The 21,867-nt window shown below is 43.9% G+C and overlaps 1 protein-coding gene across 2 annotated transcripts in view; it reads right to left on the reverse strand.

The window, feature by feature from the left end:
- LOC143934167 (immunoglobulin superfamily member 1-like) overlaps positions 1-19,098 on the reverse strand; it is a 125,553-nt gene extending 106,455 nt beyond the window's left edge. The window contains exon 1 of one of the 2 annotated variants that reach the window (XM_077457546.1): positions 18,962-19,098. In XM_077457546.1, the coding sequence (XP_077313672.1) occupies positions 18,962-19,013 (52 nt within the window). In that variant the 5' untranslated portion in view covers positions 19,014-19,098. Of the gene's footprint in view, positions 1-16,810; positions 16,893-18,961 lie in introns of those variants that run through there. The other variant, XM_077457545.1, reaches the window with a different exon arrangement.
- Positions 19,099-21,867: the final 2,769 nt, after the last annotated feature.

Here is a 21,867-nt window from a genome sequence, read left to right on the forward strand (position 1 = left end):
AACCATTGACGGCCTGTCCATAAGGGCCGCAGTGGTACCACCCCCCTAAAGCATGGATTTCAATTTTTGTTTTTTTTAAGCACGCGATTAGAGCCTGAGGCTCTAACTGGCTTCAAAATAGGGTGGGTGCGGAGTGTAGAGAACCCACCCTGAGCCCACCCAGTTGTGTGACAATAGCAAATTAATATTCGCTATTGTCTTCATAATAATTTTCCCCGCCATTTAGGAAGCAGATCCTGAGACCCGATTGGCCAGGGAGTCTTAGCAGCAGCCCCAGAGCGAGGTAGTAGTTGGAGCAAGGAGCAGTAGCCCTACACCAGATCCTCATCATCTGCCTCCTAAGGTAAGGCCTCTGATTCCTGTCCATTTCCCGTGTGGGAGGGTGATCAGCACCTTTCCGTCTGTATCCCGTGGGGGGGGGTCAGCACCTTCCCGTCTGTCTACCGCAGGGGGGGGGGGTTGGTGTTGGTTTGCTGCAACCCCCCCCCCCCCCAAAAAAAATATTGAGCACAGGCCACAACTGGGGCTAACTGAGCAAAGGCATGACCTAAACAATGTAGAGTAGAAATGGAAGAATCTGCCAGGGTTCAAGTAAATCAAAATTTTAGCAAATCCTGTCTCAAATTTGGCGACCTGAACTTAGCGGCAAATGCCACTGAAGTCTATTGGGGAGGAATCCTGTTAATAAATTCTGACCATTTTAATAGGTGCAATAGTGAAAAGAGGGAATCTTGCCATTGCCTTGGGGAGACATGTACTACCTAAAAAATGTTTAAAAAGAGGCTCGGAGGGTAACAATTAAATACACAAATCGTTTAAATACAATGTTATGTTTTGTTACAGAATAGTACGATTCTCAGAGACAGCCTCAGCAACGGTGTACAATGGCAGCACATATTTGATTGTGGAATAAAGCTTGTTTTTCTTTTACTGTTAACTTGGCTTACATACAGCAAACCCAAAATGATTCATTGCAGTTTAAAAAAAAATTAAACAAATAAATTTGCACGTAGTTTTAACAGTGACATATGTGTTTTTCATTAAATGGTAATAGTCCTATTTTGATCGGCAGATATAAATTATCCAGTAGCTTGCTGAGGATTGTTTTTGCTGATGCAAAACCATCCTGTCCCTGGGAAATTTATAACAAACTGTTATCAAAAATCTAAATCAGAGATGACACAGCAGTGTAAAATTAGCAAATACCAAGACTGTTTTAACCACTTCCCTAACAAAGCAATTTTATTTTTTTATTTTTTGCACGCACCTATAAATTAACATTTTTTGCTAGAAATTTCTGTAAACCCCCAAAAAGCATACATTTTTTGAAAGCAGAGACCTTAGAGAATAAAGAGATGGTTAAATGCACAGTTATTTATGAAATGCATATTTTCAAGAAAAAAATAAAAAAAAAATAGCACCTGCATAGCGCCTGTAAAGAGCCTCTCCTGTCTCTCCGGTGTGAAAGCCCGAGTGCTTTCACACTGGAGCAGTGTGCTTGTAGGATGGTAAAAAAAAAAAGCCCTGCAAGCGGCAACTTTGGAGGGCTGTAGGAGCGGTGTATACACCGTATACAGTGTATAAAGTGCCCCTGCCCTTGAAATCAATGGGACAGCGCCGCCAAACTGCCGCCAAACTGCCGGCAAAGCATCACTGCAGCTGCGCTTTGCAAGCAGTTTTAACCCTTTCTTGCCTGCTAGCTGGGGTTAAAAGTGCCCCACTAGCGGCCAAATAGCTCCGCTAAAACGACGGTAAAACTTTACTCCCGACGCCTCAATGTGAAAGTAGCCTACATGAATATAAGTGCAAAACAACACACAATATTATACCCAATTTTTTGGTAATATATAAAATATTGGGTTGTGTCGAACAAGTAGATACCAAACATGTCAAGTCTTAAAATTGCGCACAAATGTGAAATTTAAAAAACTATGGTCACACAATTCTTTATAGTCAATGCTTTAAGAGCCTTTAAAAGCCTCAGTTTAAAGTTAACCATAAATTGTGACCCTAGAATTACTACCCTCATTTGACGTTTGCAGCAATAACTCACATGTATTACACAATGGTTGTGTACATACATACATACTCGCCCCACTCTGTGCCTTTTATATGGGGTGTGTGTGGTGGTGACAGAGCTGCTTTAAAACTTTTTTTAATTATTGCTATCACAACAGGGCTTGTTAGCTTCCTGTGTAAGAGCATGGGCAGGTAATGGGTCCTTTTTATGTATGTGGGGGTCTATTGGATCTCCAATGTTTCCTCTGCCCTCCAATGTAGGGCACTAGCCGAGGAATGACAGCTGTGACCTTTGAAGTGATGTAATGCATGCCACTTTCAGGTCATTAGTAGTACGAGAGATCAGGAAAAGGATGTTCTCCATGTTCCTCCTGGAAACAGTTTCCCATGTTTCAGGGCTCCCAAAACGTTTTCCCAATCCAATCCTAGATGATGCCTTTTACAGTGAAATGCGTTAGGACACAGGAGTTGAGACATTACCACGTTCCAGGCCTGCAGGTGTATCCCGTGGTCAGATTATCTTGCTACCTCTAGACTATACTTCTAAACATGTAAGTGCAATATTTCTAGTTTTAATTAAGACTGTGGATATACTGTGCGATGAGTAGTGATGGACGAACTTCCGACGGGACGTTTCGCGAACGCGAAACGCGAACGGGCACAAACGTTCGCGAAAACGACCGTTCGCCGCGGGCTCCATTGACTTCAATGGGAGGCGAATTTCGCAAACCTTTAGGTCGAATTTGCGGCCACGGGGTAATTATTAGGGGGTAGCACGTAGTCCCACCACCTGGACAATAGCATAATACATGTATGAGGTGAATTTGGGATCGATAACTACAAGCATTTTTTTTTTATTTGGGAAATTGTTCTGACAATTCAGGACTATGGAGCTAATGAAGGCAATGGAGGAGAGGGAAGGTCAGGGACCAGGGTAGGCAAACAAGAGGGTGCAGGAGATACAGAGCACTGACAGCAGCACCGTAATACAGAGCACTGACATCAGCACCGTGACATACAGCGCTGACAGCAGCTCCGTGACATACAGCGCTGACAGCAGCTCCGTGACATACAGCGCTGACAGCAGCTCCGTGACATACAGCGCTGACAGCAGCTCCGTGACATACAGCGCTGACAGCAGCTCCGTGACATACAGCGCTGACAGCAGCACCGTGACATACAGCGCTGACAGCAGCTCCGTGACATACAGCGCTGACAGCAGCTCCGTGACATACAGCGCTGACAGCAGCACCGTGACATACAGCGCTGACAGCAGCTCCGTGACATACAGCGCTGACAGCAGCTCCGTGACATACAGCGCTGACAGCAGCTCCGTGACATACAGCACTGACAGCAGCTCCGTGACATACAGCGCTGACAGCAGCTCCGTGACATACAGCGCTGACAGCAGCACCGTGACATACAGCGCTGACAGCAGCTCCGTGACATACAGCGCTGACAGCAGCTCCGTGACATACAGCGCTGACAGCAGCTCCGTGACATACAGCGCTGACAGCAGCTCCGTGACATACAGCGCTGACAGCAGCTCCGTGACATACAGCGCTGACAGCAGCTCCGTGACATACAGCGCTGACAGCAGCTCCGTGACATACAGCGCTGACAGCAGCTCCGTGACATACAGCGCTGACAGCAGCACCGTAAGCAGCCCCAGGAGGAAGTCAGCACAGCACAGGGATGGTGTGATCCCCTCATAATAAGAACCCCCAGGAGGAAGTCAGCACAGCACAGGGATGGTGGGAGCCCCTCATAATAAGAACCCCCAGGAGGAAGTCAGCACAGCACAGGGATGGTGGGAGCCCCTCATAATAAGAACACCCAGGAGGAAGTCAGCACAGCACAGGGATGGTGGGAACCCCTCATAATAAGCAGCCCCAGTAGAAATATGACACCGCTCAACCTCTTCAAAGAGGAGGGTAGGGGCATATAGTACGGTGTGCTTTTTTGGGTCAGGGAAGTGAGCCAAATGAATTAAGAAGGTCTGTGTGCTTGATTCCAAAAATTGTTTATAGACATATACATGGTCTACTGATCACATGTGTTGAATTCCTCCGAGATCCATGCCTCATTCATTTTTAGAAATGTGAGGTAGTTAACACTGTCGTGAGCTAGGCGAGTACGCTTATCGGTCACAATCCCCCCTGCTGCGCTGAACGTCCTTTCGGACAGGACACTGGATGAGGGGCAAGCCAACAGTTCGATTGCAAATTGGGCAAGCTCTGGCCAGAGGTCAAGCCTGCCCACCCAGTAGTCTAGGGGTTCATCACTCCTCAGAGCGTCCACATCGGCCGTTAACCCAATGTAGTCGGACACCTGACGGTCTAGGTGTTCCCTGATGCTGGATCCGGATGACACCTGTCGATGGGTCGGCTGAAAGAATGACCTCATATCCGAAGTCACCAACACATCTTCAAACCGGCCTCTTCTTGCAGGCGCTGTTGGATTGGTACCCGCAAATCCTTCTCTGGGAGTGGGAATTGCTCCTCTGCCAGCGCACGCAAAAGCAGAATGCAGCATTTCTCGAAGCAAGGCCTGGAAGTGCTGCATTCTGACAGCCCTCTGCGACGGCGGTAACATTTCCGCCATTTTGTGTTTGTACCGGGGATCTAAGTACGTTGCCACCCAGTACTGGTCCTTGACCCTCATGCTTTTTATACGGGGGTCCCTATTAAAACACTGGAGCATGAAGGCCCCCATTTGCACTCAAGCGGAAGGTATGTGGTGGTGGTGGTGTTGTTGGTGGTAGTGTCTTTGGGGGTGCACATAGCAGAGAGTGAAGAAGAGGGTGCAGATCGAGAGGATGAGGAGGGTGCAGAAGAATAAGGCTGAGTGAGCCACTCAACCAAGTCTGGTGCGTCCTTTAAAGTAATTGAACGCACCTTCTGCAACTTCCCACTTTGGCTCAAGGCTGTTGCTCCTGCCCTACCCCTACCACCCCTGCGGAAGGGCCTGCCTCTTCCTCTGCCTGTCATTTTTTAAATCACCCTGTGACAAAACTCTTAGTCCCTATACCGCTGAAGGACTGCTGCAGTATAGGGCAGCGGTCAGCAGTAGTGCACGTCAACCCTATGTATTGTGGACCGATAGCGGTCCTTACAGAACAGCAGACTGTACTGCACTCAGGCCTATGTACCGTAGCACCCTATACCAAGTTACCAGTCCTTATAAAAACTTTTGTGGACCAAGCAGGTTGTGTGTTAGTGATTAGCAGACTGTACGTCAGTCCCTATACCAATGAAGGACTGCTGCAGTATAGGGCAGCGGTCAGCAGTAGTGCACGGCAACCCTATGTATTGTGGACCGATAGCGGTCCTTACAGAACAGCAGACTGTACTGCACTCAGGCCTATGTACCGTAGCACCCTATACCAAGTTACCAGTCCTTATAAGAACTTTTGTGGACCAAGCAGGTTGTGTGTTAGTGATTAGCAGACTGTACGTCAGTCCCTATACCAATGAAGGACTGCTGCAGTATAGGGCAGCGGTCAGCAGTAGTGCACGTCAACCCTATGTATTGTGGACCGATAGCGGTCCTTACAGAACAGCAGACTGTACTGCACTCAGGCCTATGTACCGTAGCACCCTATACCAAGTTACCAGTCCTTATAAAAACTTTTGTGGACCAAGCAGGTTGTGTGTTAGTGATTAGCAGACTGTACGTCAGTCCCTATACCAATGAAGGACTGCTGCAGTATAGGGCAGCGGTCAGCAGTAGTGCACGGCAACCCTATGTATTGTGGACCGATAGCGGTCCTTACAGAACAGCAGACTGTAACGCACTCAGGCCTATGTACCGTAGCACCCTATACCAAGTTACCAGTCCTTATAAGAACTTTTGTGGACCAAGCAGGTTGTGTGTTAGTGATTAGCAGACTGTACGTCAGTCCCTATACCAATGAAGGACTGCTGCAGTATAGGGCAGCGGTCAGCAGTAGTGCACGGCAACCCTATGTATTGTGGACCGATAGCGGTCCTTACAGAACAGCAGACTGTAACGCACTCAGGCCTATGTACCGTAGCACCCTATACCAAGTTACCAGTCCTTATAAGAACTTTTGTGGACCAAGCAGGTTGTGTGTTAGTGATTAGCAGACTGTACGTCAGTCCCTATACCAATGAAGGACTGCTGCAGTATAGGGCAGCGGTCAGCAGTAGTGCACGGCAACCCTATGTATTGTGGACCGATAGCGGTCCTTACAGAACAGCAGACTGTACTGCACTCAGGCCTATGTACCGTAGCACCCTATACCAAGTTACCAGTCCTTATAAGAACTTTTGTGGACCAAGCAGGTTGTGTGTTAGTGTTTAGCAGACTGTGCGTCAGTCCCTATACCGCTGAAGGACTGCTGCAGTATAGGGCAGCGGTCAGCAGTAGTGCACGGCAACCCTATGTATTGTGGACCGATAGCGGTCCTTACAGAACAGCAGACTGTAACGCACTCAGGCCTATGTACCGTAGCACCCTATACCAAGTTACCAGTCCTTATAAGAACTTTTGTGGACCAAGCAGGTTGTGTGTTAGTGATTAGCAGACTGTACGTCAGTCCCTATACCAATGAAGGACTGCTGCAGTATAGGGCAGCGGTCAGCAGTAGTGCACGGCAACCCTATGTATTGTGGACCGATAGCGGTCCTTACAGAACAGCAGACTGTAACGCACTCAGGCCTATGTACCGTAGCACCCTATACCAAGTTACCAGTCCTTATAAGAACTTTTGTGGACCAAGCAGGTTGTGTGTTAGTGATTAGCAGACTGTACGTCAGTCCCTATACCAATGAAGGACTGCTGCAGTATAGGGCAGCGGTCAGCAGTAGTGCACGGCAACCCTATGTATTGTGGACCGATAGCGGTCCTTACAGAACAGCAGACTGTAACGCACTCAGGCCTATGTACCGTAGCACCCTATACCAAGTTACCAGTCCTTATAAGAACTTTTGTGGACCAAGCAGGTTGTGTGTTAGTGATTAGCAGACTGTACGTCAGTCCCTATACCAATGAAGGACTGCTGCAGTATAGGGCAGCGGTCAGCAGTAGTGCACGGCAACCCTATGTATTGTGGACCGATAGCGGTCCTTACAGAACAGCAGACTGTAACGCACTCAGGCCTATGTACCGTAGCACCCTATACCAAGTTACCAGTCCTTATAAGAACTTTTGTGGACCAAGCAGGTTGTGTGTTAGTGTTTAGCAGACTGTGCGTCAGTCCCTATACCGCTGAAGGACTGCTGCAGTATAGGGCAGCGGTCAGCAGTAGTGCACGGCAACCCTATGTATTGTGGACCGATAGCGGTCCTTACAGAACAGCAGACTGTAACGCACTCAGGCCTATGTACCGTAGCACCCTATACCAAGTTACCAGTCCTTATAAGAACTTTTGTGGACCAAGCAGGTTGTGTGTTAGTGATTAGCAGACTGTACGTCAGTCCCTATACCAATGAAGGACTGCTGCAGTATAGGGCAGCGGTCAGCAGTAGTGCACGGCAACCCTATGTATTGTGGACCGATAGCGGTCCTTACAGAACAGCAGACTGTAACGCACTCAGGCCTATGTACCGTAGCACCCTATACCAAGTTACCAGTCCTTATAAGAACTTTTGTGGACCAAGCAGGTTGTGTGTTAGTGATTAGCAGACTGTACGTCAGTCCCTATACCAATGAAGGACTGCTGCAGTATAGGGCAGCGGTCAGCAGTAGTGCACGGCAACCCTATGTATTGTGGACCGATAGCGGTCCTTACAGAACAGCAGACTGTACTGCACTCAGGCCTATGTACCGTAGCACCCTATACCAAGTTACCAGTCCTTATAAGAACTTTTGTGGACCAAGCAGGTTGTGTGTTAGTGATTAGCAGACTGTACGTCAGTCCCTATACCAATGAAGGACTGCTGCAGTATAGGGCAGCGGTCAGCAGTAGTGCACGGCAACCCTATGTATTGTGGACCGATAGCGGTCCTTACAGAACAGCAGACTGTACTGCACTCAGGCCTATGTACCGTAGCACCCTATACCAAGTTACCAGTCCTTATAAGAACTTTTGTGGACCAAGCAGGTTGTGTGTTAGTGTTTAGCAGACTGTGCGTCAGTCCCTATACCGCTGAAGGACTGCTGCAGTATAGGGCAGCGGTCAGCAGTAGTGCACGGCAACCCTATGTATTGTGGACCGATAGCGGTCCTTACAGAACAGCAGACTGTAACGCACTCAGGCCTATGTACCGTAGCACCCTATACCAAGTTACCAGTCCTTATAAGAACTTTTGTGGACCAAGCAGGTTGTGTGTTAGTGATTAGCAGACTGTACGTCAGTCCCTATACCAATGAAGGACTGCTGCAGTATAGGGCAGCGGTCAGCAGTAGTGCACGGCAACCCTATGTATTGTGGACCGATAGCGGTCCTTACAGAACAGCAGACTGTAACGCACTCAGGCCTATGTACCGTAGCACCCTATACCAAGTTACCAGTCCTTATAAGAACTTTTGTGGACCAAGCAGGTTGTGTGTTAGTGATTAGCAGACTGTACGTCAGTCCCTATACCAATGAAGGACTGCTGCAGTATAGGGCAGCGGTCAGCAGTAGTGCACGGCAACCCTATGTATTGTGGACCGATAGCGGTCCTTACAGAACAGCAGACTGTAACGCACTCAGGCCTATGTACCGTAGCACCCTATACCAAGTTACCAGTCCTTATAAGAACTTTTGTGGACCAAGCAGGTTGTGTGTTAGTGATTAGCAGACTGTACGTCAGTCCCTATACCAATGAAGGACTGCTGCAGTATAGGGCAGCGGTCAGCAGTAGTGCACGGCAACCCTATGTATTGTGGACCGATAGCGGTCCTTACAGAACAGCAGACTGTAACGCACTCAGGCCTATGTACCGTAGCACCCTATACCAAGTTACCAGTCCTTATAAGAACTTTTGTGGACCAAGCAGGTTGTGTGTTAGTGATTAGCAGACTGTACGTCAGTCCCTATACCAATGAAGGACTGCTGCAGTATAGGGCAGCGGTCAGCAGTAGTGCACGGCAACCCTATGTATTGTGGACCGATAGCGGTCCTTACAGAACAGCAGACTGTAACGCACTCAGGCCTATGTACCGTAGCACCCTATACCAAGTTACCAGTCCTTATAAGAACTTTTGTGGACCAAGCAGGTTGTGTGTTAGTGTTTAGCAGACTGTGCGTCAGTCCCTATACCGCTGAAGGACTGCTGCAGTATAGGGCAGCGGTCAGCAGTAGTGCACGGCAACCCTATGTATTGTGGACCGATAGCGGTCCTTACAGAACAGCAGACTGTAACGCACTCAGGCCTATGTACCGTAGCACCCTATACCAAGTTACCAGTCCTTATAAGAACTTTTGTGGACCAAGCAGGTTGTGTGTTAGTGATTAGCAGACTGTACGTCAGTCCCTATACCAATGAAGGACTGCTGCAGTATAGGGCAGCGGTCAGCAGTAGTGCACGGCAACCCTATGTATTGTGGACCGATAGCGGTCCTTACAGAACAGCAGACTGTAACGCACTCAGGCCTATGTACCGTAGCACCCTATACCAAGTTACCAGTCCTTATAAGAACTTTTGTGGACCAAGCAGGTTGTGTGTTAGTGATTAGCAGACTGTACGTCAGTCCCTATACCAATGAAGGACTGCTGCAGTATAGGGCAGCGGTCAGCAGTAGTGCACGGCAACCCTATGTATTGTGGACCGATAGCGGTCCTTACAGAACAGCAGACTGTAACGCACTCAGGCCTATGTACCGTAGCACCCTATACCAAGTTACCAGTCCTTATAAGAACTTTTGTGGACCAAGCAGGTTGTGTGTTAGTGTTTAGCAGACTGTGCGTCAGTCCCTATACCGCTGAAGGACTGCTGCAGTATAGGGCAGCGGTCAGCAGTAGTGCACGGCAACCCTATGTATTGTGGACCGATAGCGGTCCTTACAGAACAGCAGACTGTAACGCACTCAGGCCTATGTACCGTAGCACCCTATACCAAGTTACCAGTCCTTATAAGAACTTTTGTGGACCAAGCAGGTTGTGTGTTAGTGATTAGCAGACTGTACGTCAGTCCCTATACCAATGAAGGACTGCTGCAGTATAGGGCAGCGGTCAGCAGTAGTGCACGGCAACCCTATGTATTGTGGACCGATAGCGGTCCTTACAGAACAGCAGACTGTAACGCACTCAGGCCTATGTACCGTAGCACCCTATACCAAGTTACCAGTCCTTATAAGAACTTTTGTGGACCAAGCAGGTTGTGTATTAGTGTTTAGCAGACTGTGCGTCAGTCCCTATACCGCTGAAGGACTGCTGCAGTATAGGGCAGCGGTCAGCAGTAGTGCACGGCAACCCTATGTATTGTGGACCGATAGCAGTCCTTACAGAACAGCAGACTGTACTGCACTCAGGCCTATGTACCGTAGCACCCTATACCAAGTTACCAGTCCTTATAAGAACTTTTGTGGACCAAGCAGGTTGTGTGTTAGTGTTTAGCAGACTGTGCGTCAGTCCCTATACCGCTGAAGGACTGCTGCAGTATAGGGCAGCGGTCAGCAGTAGTGCACGTCAACCCTATGTATTGTGGACCGATAGCGGTCCTTACAGAACAGCAGACTGTAACGCACTCAGGCCTATGTACCGTAGCACCCTATACCAAGTTACCAGTCCTTATAAGAACTTTTGTGGACCAAGCAGGTTGTGTATTAGTGTTTAGCAGACTGTGCGTCAGTCCCTATACCGCTGAAGGACTGCTGCAGTATAGGGCAGCGGTCAGCAGTAGTGCACGGCAACCCTATCTATTGTGGACCGATAGCGGTCCTTACAGAACAGCAGACTGTACCGCACCCAAGCCTATGTACCGTAGCACCCTAGACAGACCAAGTTACCAGTCCTGATAAAGAGCTTTGTGGAACAAGTGAGTTGTGAATGATTAGCAGACTGCAGCAGAAGGGCAGCAGTCAAGTATAATATTCTTTCTATATTTGGAAGAAAGAATATTATACGTGTACAAGCCTATTACCGTACCACTGATACCAGTCCTGAAAAGAACCTTTGTGGAACTAATAGTAACAGCAAGTCTTTAAAATTATCCTCACTGCCTGACACACTGCTTCCTGCCTGTCCCTATACAAATTGGCAAAAAAGAGTAGGCTGGAACGATTAGCTGGAACAGCTCTTTTGTGGACCTGATAGTAACAGCTAATGATGATGATGATGATGATGATGAAGAAAGACTAATCTGGCTGAGCTGTCCCTAAAATAGCAGCATACAGCGCTCTGTCCCTTTATCTAAACTGACAAAAGAAACTCAGGCTGCTGACCTAACACCTATACCAGTCCTGAAAAGAACTTTTGTGTACCAAATAGCTAGCGTTTTCTCTGTCCCTACTCCACACAGGATCCTTTCCCTACAGTGACAGAAGAAAGAATGTAAAATGGCCACCGGATCGGGTGTATTTATAGGTTAGGGGGAATGTCCAAGTGTCCATGAGCTGTCATGTCTCAATTGGTTGTCCTGTAACACATGATAAACGTGTCACGAAAGGTTAAAGTTCTTGTATACATTAAACACGTAAGTCCGCCGGGGCGAACGACGGAAAAAGGCGTTCGAACCCGCGGACGGCGAAAGTCGGAAATTCGCCGCGAAACGACCGCCGGGCGAACCGTTCGGCCATCACTAGCGATGAGCCTTCTTTTTTGGGGCACCTCGACCATCGAGCATAGGATCCATGCCTGACTTTGAGAATGAGATTTGGCTGTTTAAAGGATACCCCCTTATCTCATGCTTATCATGATTTCCTATAATCTAGAGATCATGATTATCTGGTAAGAGGCTAATGCTTCTTTGAGCACTGGTGGAACAAGGAAGCACTTTATGAATTTTTAACACTTAGCACTGGGAGCAGCGCACTTTATATTTATATTTTCTTTTTGGAATTTGATATGAACATTTGCTTTTCATTCATAATTTCATAGATGTTTTCATATTTTTAAAAAATGTTGGGGATATTTATATCACATGTTTGATTTACACCATGTCTATATATATTGTGCTGATTAATTGATTATTAAAGTGATTGTAAAGGCAGACTTTTTTTTTTTTATCTTAATGCATTCTATGCATTAAGATAAAAAGCCTTCTGTGTGCAGCAGCCCCTCTCAGCTCCCCATTACTTACCTGAGCCCCACCTAGATCCAGCAATGTTGTGGGAGTTTCTTGGCTGCCCGGGACTCCCTCCTCATTGGCTGAGACAGCAGCGGGGTGCCATTGGTTCCTGCTGCTGTCAAAGTCAGTCAGCCAATGGGGAGACTACAACGGGCCGGGCTGCGGCTCCATGTCTGAATGGACACAGAGCTGTGGCTCTGCTCGGATACCCCTATAGCAAGCTGCTTGCTGTGGGGGCACTCAATAGGAGGGAGCAGGATCCAGGCTTCTCTGTGCGAATCCACTGCACACTGCGCCTGCGCGAGCCGACGTACAGTGACAGCGGTTTGCTCAGGAGAACCAACCTGCCGCAGTACAACTGCGGCTGGTGGTTGTTAAGTGGTTAATTATATTCAATAAAGTCCAGCAGAACATTCATATTCCCCGCTATAAGAAACAATGCCGTTTCAAGACTGGAGTGCAAAAGCAGTATTGTTGTTGCACATAAGATTTTATGTCTCCTTCTAATAATATTTCATGAATAAAAATATTTATTTTCTTAATAGTTTGATGAATTACACAGATCAAAAGATTTATTTATTGGTTGTATATTGAAGAATTTCACGGTTGTAAGCATCAGAGACGCAAGGGCATCTTTTCCTTTTAGTGACACCACAGATGTAGAGGGATTTCTATCTTTCTGTGACACCACCAACACAGGGGCATTTTGTCCTCATGCTGATGTCAGGGCATTTCTTTCCACATAACTTTCAACCCCATATTTTATTTTGGGATAGAATGTTACATATAATTTGGTGAGGCATTCTGTATCCCACACCCTAAACCTCCACCCACCTTTCCCAGGAAGGATGGGGGGGGGGGTGGCACCATTTGGCGTCTTTGCCTTGGGCACCACATGACCTTGTCCCCCACACTGGCAAGTAGACAAGGAGTGCCTGCAAAGAAGCTACAGGAGATTTGAATTACTGAGATGCAGCAAAGGATGAAAAAAAAAATGAAAAGTATTTTATCGTTAAAAATTGCTTTAGATAACTACATATCAAGCTATACTCTGGGCTGTAGAAACCTTTTTTGTTTATTTAAAAAACAGCAGGGGTCACCTATGACATTTTTTTTTTTCAGAGAGACTTTTCAGAGAATTTTGCTCACCTTGAGCAGAAATATATCTCCTTGTGTAATTCAAGGGGCTTAAATACACTTAAAAAAAGAATCTTCAAATCATGTACCAAAAATTGAATTTTGGCATGCAAGGAACAACATTTTGGAAATCAAAAAATAATAATCACTATTAAAAAGGAAAAAGTAATGTCTATTTTTTTATCAGCAATATTTATCCTAACATAGTTTCAGTAGTTTATCCTCACTTAGGGGCATGCCTTTAAATGGTGTGTTAGTTACAGGGGCGTCTTAATCCCCTTACATACTATCAGATTTTCTACAGATTTTTCTTTCAAAAACCAAAATCATATAATATAAGGTCAAACCTTAGGAGTTTCAATTTGTATGCAATCAGGCAGGCCCTTGCACTACATGCTTTTGGTAAATCTGAAGATAAAAATCAGCAGGAAATCTGATAGTGTGTATGGGGCTTTACAAAGCCCAAATTCCACTTACTTTGGTGACTGGGATGTGCTGGTGCAGCATATATGTGTTTTTTATGCAATTGCAATTGCAATTGCATTAAGGTCTATGTGGCTAAATTCACACCAAGTCACACTACAGAAAGACATTCAGCATTTTCAAGAATGGACATGTGAAAAATTGCATAGATGTAAAGAAACATAGGAAAAGATTGACATATCTGTAGGACAGACAACAGATGCACAGATTTGAACAATAGGCTTTATATCCTTTTGTTTGCAGTGGACAACTTTTGATTGATGCTTCTGAAATAAAATAAGATTTGATTAAGGCTCCGTTCACATCTCCGTGTTCCAAATCTTGGGCGGAATCGCAGCGGAATTCGCAACATCGGCAAATTGTGGGACACCCGTGCCTTCCCCGCGCATTGTCGGCCAATTACAATAGCACCCCAAGCACAGCACAATTTTCCCGCAATTGGTCGGGCGACAATCGCAGTAAAATCGCATGAACAGAATTGCGGGATGCATGTTGCCTAAAGGAAGTACACGACCCACAATTCTATTTGCATGATTTTACCACTATTGTTGCCCCAATAAGCCAAGATGTGAACAGAGCCTTAGGAGTTAATAAATAAAAACAAAAAAAAAAAAAACATGGCGATTAATCTGCTACAGCCAAAGAGAATTTAGTATCAAAAAGGTAACTGGACTCGCAATGTAACAAAGTGAACACTTTTCCTATGATGAAAAGATTAAACACCCTGGTATGTATCCCTCAACTTTTTGAGATGATAAAAAAGGGTGACCTTTTAGTATACAGTGTGTAGACAAAGGACACGTCCCTGCCACTGCCCCGGTTACCAGAACCACAAAGATCTAATATGCAGATAATTGGCTAAACCACACAATTTTTTTCCTTTATATTGGCTTTTCAAAATAACAAATGTAGTAATACATGTATAGCTAAATGTATAGCAGATGGATAAAAAGTTTGATGCAGAAATACACGAATGGTACTAAAATAGTACTGTACATTTTGTATAGAGATGTACACATTGGAGAAAAAAGAGGGACAATTGAGGCTGTATGAGGGACAGAGGGATTTGGTCACAAAAGAGGGACAGTCCCTCCAAATGAAGGACAGTTGGGAGCTATGCTGGTATGTTGGCTCCTTTTTTTTTGCATGCTAGTCTCCATATCGAAAAATAAAAGGTTAATCAATTTAATAAAATTCTAGTACGACACAACACAACTTCGAGAGTGATGTATTGTAATGTATTATTTTGTTTCCGAGCATGTGCAGCCTTTCTCTTCTGATTTTTTTAGGGACCAAAACTGTACTGATTAAACTAAAATTGTACGATCTGGTACCGTACAAGAAAAATGTTCATGTTTGTCCCTTCAGATAATTTTGGATGAATTGTTGTGATCAGCTCTCGAAAGCTACGTACTAAGTATCAGATTATCGTGCGATCTCTTCAAAAGCGTTTTTTTCGTCCGATTTTCTGATTCGTGTGTACTAAGCTTTACTCAAAGGAATGATACCCAAATATTTGGTACAGGCATATAATAGATAGGCTGAGAACATCGTGTGTTAATATACAGTACAGCTCCTGATGTGTTGAGGTCGTATGCAAATTCTACATTACATCAGTTTGAGGGAAATGGACAGACCAAATGTTTGTTAGGATGCAATTCCTGTTGTTACAGTGTATAGCATGAACAAAGATTCAAAAGAAGTACTATTGTGTTATGGTATGGTATTAAAAGTACACGTATAGGTGCCTGGAGAGAGGAATAACTTGCGAACATCTGCATACCAGTCTAGTCACATTAACCATATACATGGTTTAACGATTTGACTTACCAAATGATGATACTAAATAAAAAGTTAGAACCCCATAATAACAAACATCCCTCACAAAAAAAAAAAAAAATTCTGTAGCAACATATAATATATATTATAAACCCCTTTATTTACAGCCTCCAAAGATATACGGTTACATTTTTGTGTCTCTGAATCGCCATCAGTCAGTGGACTTGACTATCAAATTAAATTAGAAATTCAACCAACACTTTTTAATCAGTTACAGCAACAGTTGAGTTTTTTTGTCCTTTTGGGATAAAGGTTTTACATATATATATAAAAGTGAATAATTTTACACACCCCCGTCACACTTAAGGCATTCTAATAAAGTTTAGAATTTCTCAACCCTGTAACTGCTACTTTTGCCGAAGAGCTTGCTCTCTTAAAAAAAAAAAAAAAAGAATAATAGGAAAAGATTCTATATAGTGTGGATGAATGAATCTCTTGCTGTGGTTATTATATTTTGACAGCCAGTGCCACCACTGTCAAAATACCCAAACGGAGCTGAAGGTGGGTGGATGCAGCCGATGTTCCGATGAAAAAATTTCAGGAGGTTCTTTCAACAAAAATTGATCAAAAAATTTACTTTTGTCAAACAGTACAGGGCTGGAAGATCTGCCCACTGAGGGAATTTCATCCAATTCCTAAGGTACCAACCATAATGTGCACAGAGGATAGCCAGATTTACTGGTCAGATCACTAGGTAACAAAAAAGAAAAAAGAAAAAGAGGCCTGAAAAAAAAAAAAATAGTATAACCAACCCATTTGAGTATTAGTGAGCTGCAATATATAACATTTTTGCTTTTCGGTTTGATATGCTTAAGTCTGGGAAATTAATAAGAATTTCAGCTTTTTAGAGGACTCCTGTTCTCTTTCATTTGTTTTTACAAGTTATTTATTCTCTGTTGCTTTTAATTTACTTCACCTTTTTCCAGCGTTGTCCTTATATGTTTATTATTATTTTGTTATCTCATTTTATAGCACATTTCATGATCCACCTATTACTGTAACTGTTTCTTATTGTCAAAATGTAATTTTGACTCTAATAAAAATATAACCAAAGAAATTATGTTTTCTACATGAAAATTTAGCTTCTAATTACAATATAGGTGTTTTCTTTAATTGATTTTTTTATGTAAATATATATTTAAAAATATACTCACTAATAATGGTCCTCAGGAACATCATGGTAGGACGTGTTTTCCTTACACTCATTATTACAATGTGTGATTACTAAGGAGGAACACACAACTTAAAGCATATATTACATCTGAAACTACTGCATTGCTTAACTGATTTTAAACTCCTCCTTCCTCTTCTCAGCAATTACTTAAACCATTTTTGGACATATATACATTCTTATAATCTTGCAGCTGCTTAGGAAACCAAATCTAACTCTAAAAAAAAAGGTGCGTGGATGTGTGTAAACTGCATAGTTACATTTTTTATAAGGTTGAAAAAAAAGTTATGGGTTCATAGATCCTTTGTGTGTGTTTGAGTGAGCTGTCACACCTAAACAATGTTCTAAAACTTCTAACTGCCATTTACTGGACAGCTTGAGCTATTAAAGAAAGCTGAAAAATAACACAGATTTTAGTTCAGTCCTCAAAAAAATACAAAAAATTCCTCCATCCACGCTACCAATAAATTGGCTGCTGTAGTTATTATCTTTTGAAAGCCAGCCCGACTATCAACACACCTGAAAAGTGGATGCAGCCAGTGTTCAGATGATAATTTTCCAGCAGGCTCTTTTGACAAAAGTTGATCGAAAGTGCAGGATTGGCAAAGGCCAGCCACTGAGAGAATTTGTCTGGTTTCTCAGGTACCAACCAAAATTTGCACAGAGCTTGGCCATCTTTACTGACCAGATAACAAGGTGAAAATATAGGAATAAACCCCCGTCCCCCCCCAAAAAAAAGAAAACCAGTGCAACCACCACATTTAACCGGTTCTGGAGCAGCTGCCACAGTTACACTGTGGCAGGTTGGTCCGGCTGCGCGAAGCATCGTAGCTATACATTGCACACACGGCCGGCTGGTAGCGTGACAATCAAACTCGATCCAGAACCGATCAATCCCTAGGCCCAGGCCAATGGTATCTGGTCTGGACCTGGTGATCGGTCCTGGCGAATGAAATGCTTCCCCTGCGTGTGTAAGTGTAAACACAGCAGGGGGAAGTGATGTCATCTCCCCTCGTGGAACTCTTTTCCGTTCCAGAGAGGAGAGAGAACATCTCACAGTAAGTACACCAAATCTACACTAACACAGGTTTACGTAGGTACACTTGCCACCCCCTGATCACCCCCTGATCGCCCTCCCCCCCAGTTAACCCCTTCACCCCCTGTCACTGGGTCACCCAGTGCAGTGTTCATATTTTTTTTTTTGATCACTGTACTGGTGTCATTAGTGACAAAAATCTGTATTAGGTTACTTAGTGTAGGCCCAGATAGGTCTAGGGACCCCCCTAACCCCCCTAATAAAGGTTTACCCCCTGATTGCCCCCTGTCACCAGTGATCACTGTATTAGTGTCACGGGTGACGCTGGTTAGCTAGTTTTTTTTTATAGCGTCAGGGCACCCGCCGTATATTACCTAAATAAAGGTTTAACCCCTGATCACTCAACGCAAATACTGTGTGAAAAAAAAATTGCAACACCCACCATTTTAATCTGTAGGGTCTTTGCTTTAAAAAAATGTATAATGTTTGGGGGTTCAAAGTGATTTGTCTGACCGTGTGTATGCAACACCAGTTTAGGACAAAATCCGTTGGAAAAAATCTGACAGATTTTGTTGTCAGAATGTCCGACCGTGTGTACAAGGCATAATAGTAACTTATTCTTATTTAAATATTTCATTTTGACTCTAATAAAAAATATAACCGAAGAAATTATGTTTTCTAAATTAAAACAGCTTCTATTGACAATAAACGTGTTTTGCTTAAAAAAAAAACCCAGTAAAGTGGCAAGCATTTGCAGAATATATCCTATTAATCATACTAATCATGATGCTAAGGAAGATCATGGTGGGACACGATTTCCTTACACTCATTACAGTGTGTGATTACAAAGGAGGAACACACAAGTTAAAGCATATAGTACATTTGAAACTCCTGCATTGTTTAACTAATTTCAAACTCTTTCTTTCATGATCCCCCTATTACTGTAACTGTTTGTTATTGTCAAAATGTCATTTTGACTCCAATAAAAATATAACAGAAGAAATTGTGTTTTCTACATTACAATTTAGTTTCTAATGCCAATATAGGTCTTTAATTGATTTTTTTTTTATATAAATATATATTTAAACATATACTCACTAATAATGGTCCTCAGGAACATCATGGTAGGACGTGTTTTCCTTACACTCATTACAGCGTGTGATTACAAAGGAGGAACACACAAGTTAAAGCATATAGTAAATTTGAAACGCCTGCATTGTTTGATTTCAGACACTTTCTTCCTCTAATCCACACTTCCTTCAGGCACACGTTCTTGTAATTTTGCAGCTTTTTAGGAAACCGAAACTAACTCTAAAGCCCCATACACAGATTCAGATTTTTTGCAGATTTTTGTCTTCAGATTTACCAAAACCATGTAGTAGAAGGGCCTGCCTGATTGCATACAAATTGAAACTCCTAAGGTTTGACCTGATATTATAGGGTTTTGGTAAATCTGAAGGAAAAAATCAGCAGAAAATCTGAATCTGTATATGGGGCTTTAGGGCCATGTATATATACATAACACACTATGCAGCACTGATATATATGGAAACAATAGTATTATAAATATATGAATTGAATAAACACTATATATATATAACATAACTGTCTAAAGCATAACAACATATAAACACTATAAATAAAGTGCTCGTGCTTCGTGATATTGCACTCCTAAATTAGGTTATTTAACTAAACAGCAACAGTCCGTATATATGAAAATAAAGTGCTCGTGCTCCGTGACGTTCAATTAATCCTTGATGAGTGTTTAAACTAAACAGCAAAAGTCCATATTAACATCAACTATGTGATAATTATGTCTTCATGCGTTGTGCACACACAGCCCCCACCGGGTGTAACCTCATCTTAGAGGCTTAAAAAATAAGTCTGTAATTGATAGCAATAGCTTGCAGAGATCCACTGTTGCTTCCTTTATCCTATGCAGGTTTATGGGACACTTGTATGGAACACGGGACACTTGCTACTTCTGATAATAACCCAGCCCAGAGGTCCCTATTTTCTCCTGGTATGTTCAGAGACTCTCCTCATATACATCACATGCAGGAAATCACAGAGGCATGCAATAGCGTGATAACGTTTAAAAACTTTTAAATGCAAACAGAACTCCACATATATACAACTCACATTTCAAATAAATAAAAAATGCCTTTTAAAGTGCTATAGTGCTGAGGGGTGAGAAAGTCACCTGTGGTCCGGTTCTGCAGCCCCTGTTTTCATGGCGTTCCCCCTGTCCTACGCCAGCTCTGCAACACTTCCTGGTACCTCTCTCGTCAGCCCATCAAGCTCCACCTACTGGTTTTGTCACAGTTTCCTGACTTCCTCTGGGAAAACCTTTAGGCTTTCAAAATCTAACATCCAAACAGCACCACACTGTATGTATATAGGCTTACTTTATTGCTAAAATTACTGTGAAATTCAAGACGTAGCTGGGTGTAGTAAGATGTCTGCTGCCTTCTTCTGACTGCAGGTGTTCTGTAGAGTAGAGCAAAGTAGATTTGCGACCAACTGTGGATAAGACCCCTTTCACACTGGGGCGTTTTTCAGGCACATTAACGTTAAAAAAAGTGCCTGTAAAGCGCTTGAAAGAAGCCGCAACTGCAATCCCAATGTAAAAGCCCGAGTGCTTTCACACTGAGATCCCTTTCACACTGGGGTATTTTTCAGACGCTTTAGCGTTAAAAAAAGCACCTGAAAGAGCCGCAACTGCAATCCCAATGTAAAAGCCAAAGCCCCTTTCACACTCAGGCGCTGCGCTGGCAGGGCGTCAAAAAAAGTCCTGCAAGCAGCTTCTTTCCAGCGCTTTTGGAGTGGTGAATACACTGCTTTTAAATCACCCCTTCCCATTGAAATCAATGGGAAGCGCCTGAAAAATGTCTGAAAAGCGCCCGAAAAAAAGCGCTTTTGGCAGCAGCGTTTTGTGAGCGCTTTTAACCCTTTATTTGGCCACTAGTAGGGGTTAAAAGCGCCCCAAAAGGGGTTGAAAAATGCTGGTAAAGCACTGCTAGTTTATGCGGCGCTTTACGAGCGTTTTTCGGGCGCTGACATTGTGAAAGGGCTCTTAAAGCACTTGGGCTTTCCCATTGGGATTGCAGATGAGGCTTCTTTCAAGCGCTTCACAGGCGCTTTTTTTAACGCTAAAGCGCTTGAAAAACACCTGAAAAACGCCCCAGTGTGAAAGGGGTCTTACAGTTGATAATTTCTATTCCTACCCATAGCAGAGGTTTAGTGGGTTTCATAACACGAATTGAGCTAACTGCACTTTGCACTTTATAGTAGTATTTACTAGAGTTGGGAAGCCCCATCTTGATTTTGGGAGTTTCAGAGTATGTTGGAGGATTCAAGGTTTCAAAGTGCCCCAGATGTTTTGAGCTACGTAACCTTGTAAGAATCACAGAAATTTGGGGGGGAGGGGATGGGTAGTACTTTAAAGAGGTAGAGCTTGTGATTTCTACAGGTTAATCGTCAAACCTGATAGTTTAGCAAAGCCATCTAGTGTTGGCAAGAAATTAATGGGGATGTCAAGAAGAGGAGAATATCGTCCGTATAGATGTGATGTTTCCCCCCTAATTCTGTGCCTTTATTTATGAGAAAAGAGGGTGTGACGGACCCCCGTACTCAAAATGTCTGCCGTAAATGCTTCCTCTATCCGGTACCACACAATCCAATGCACTTTAGCCCACCCAGTCACCAGACAACACCAGTGTAGAATGTCAACAAACTGATTTATTATCACACATGGACACAACAGATAAAATAACACAGAGACTCTTTTCTTCACCCTTGGAAAACAGGGTGGGCTTAAACTGTCCAATGACAATAGACACACAGGTCAGGTGTGTTCAACTTCTCATCGGTAAACAGTCTTATCAGCAGGGAGAGCTGTTGGAGGAATCCCCCCTCCCTCCATAGAGATAAACATCCCATAATATCCAAGGCAGACAGACACAATAGAACACTGAAATACAGCCACACCCCAAATGATCACA

Source organism: Lithobates pipiens, unplaced genomic scaffold (assembly GCF_037356315.1).
Source record: "Lithobates pipiens isolate NorthernLeopardFrog02 unplaced genomic scaffold, aLitPip1_a1.2 Scaffold_27, whole genome shotgun sequence".
Taxonomy (NCBI): Eukaryota; Metazoa; Chordata; class Amphibia; order Anura; family Ranidae; genus Lithobates; species Lithobates pipiens.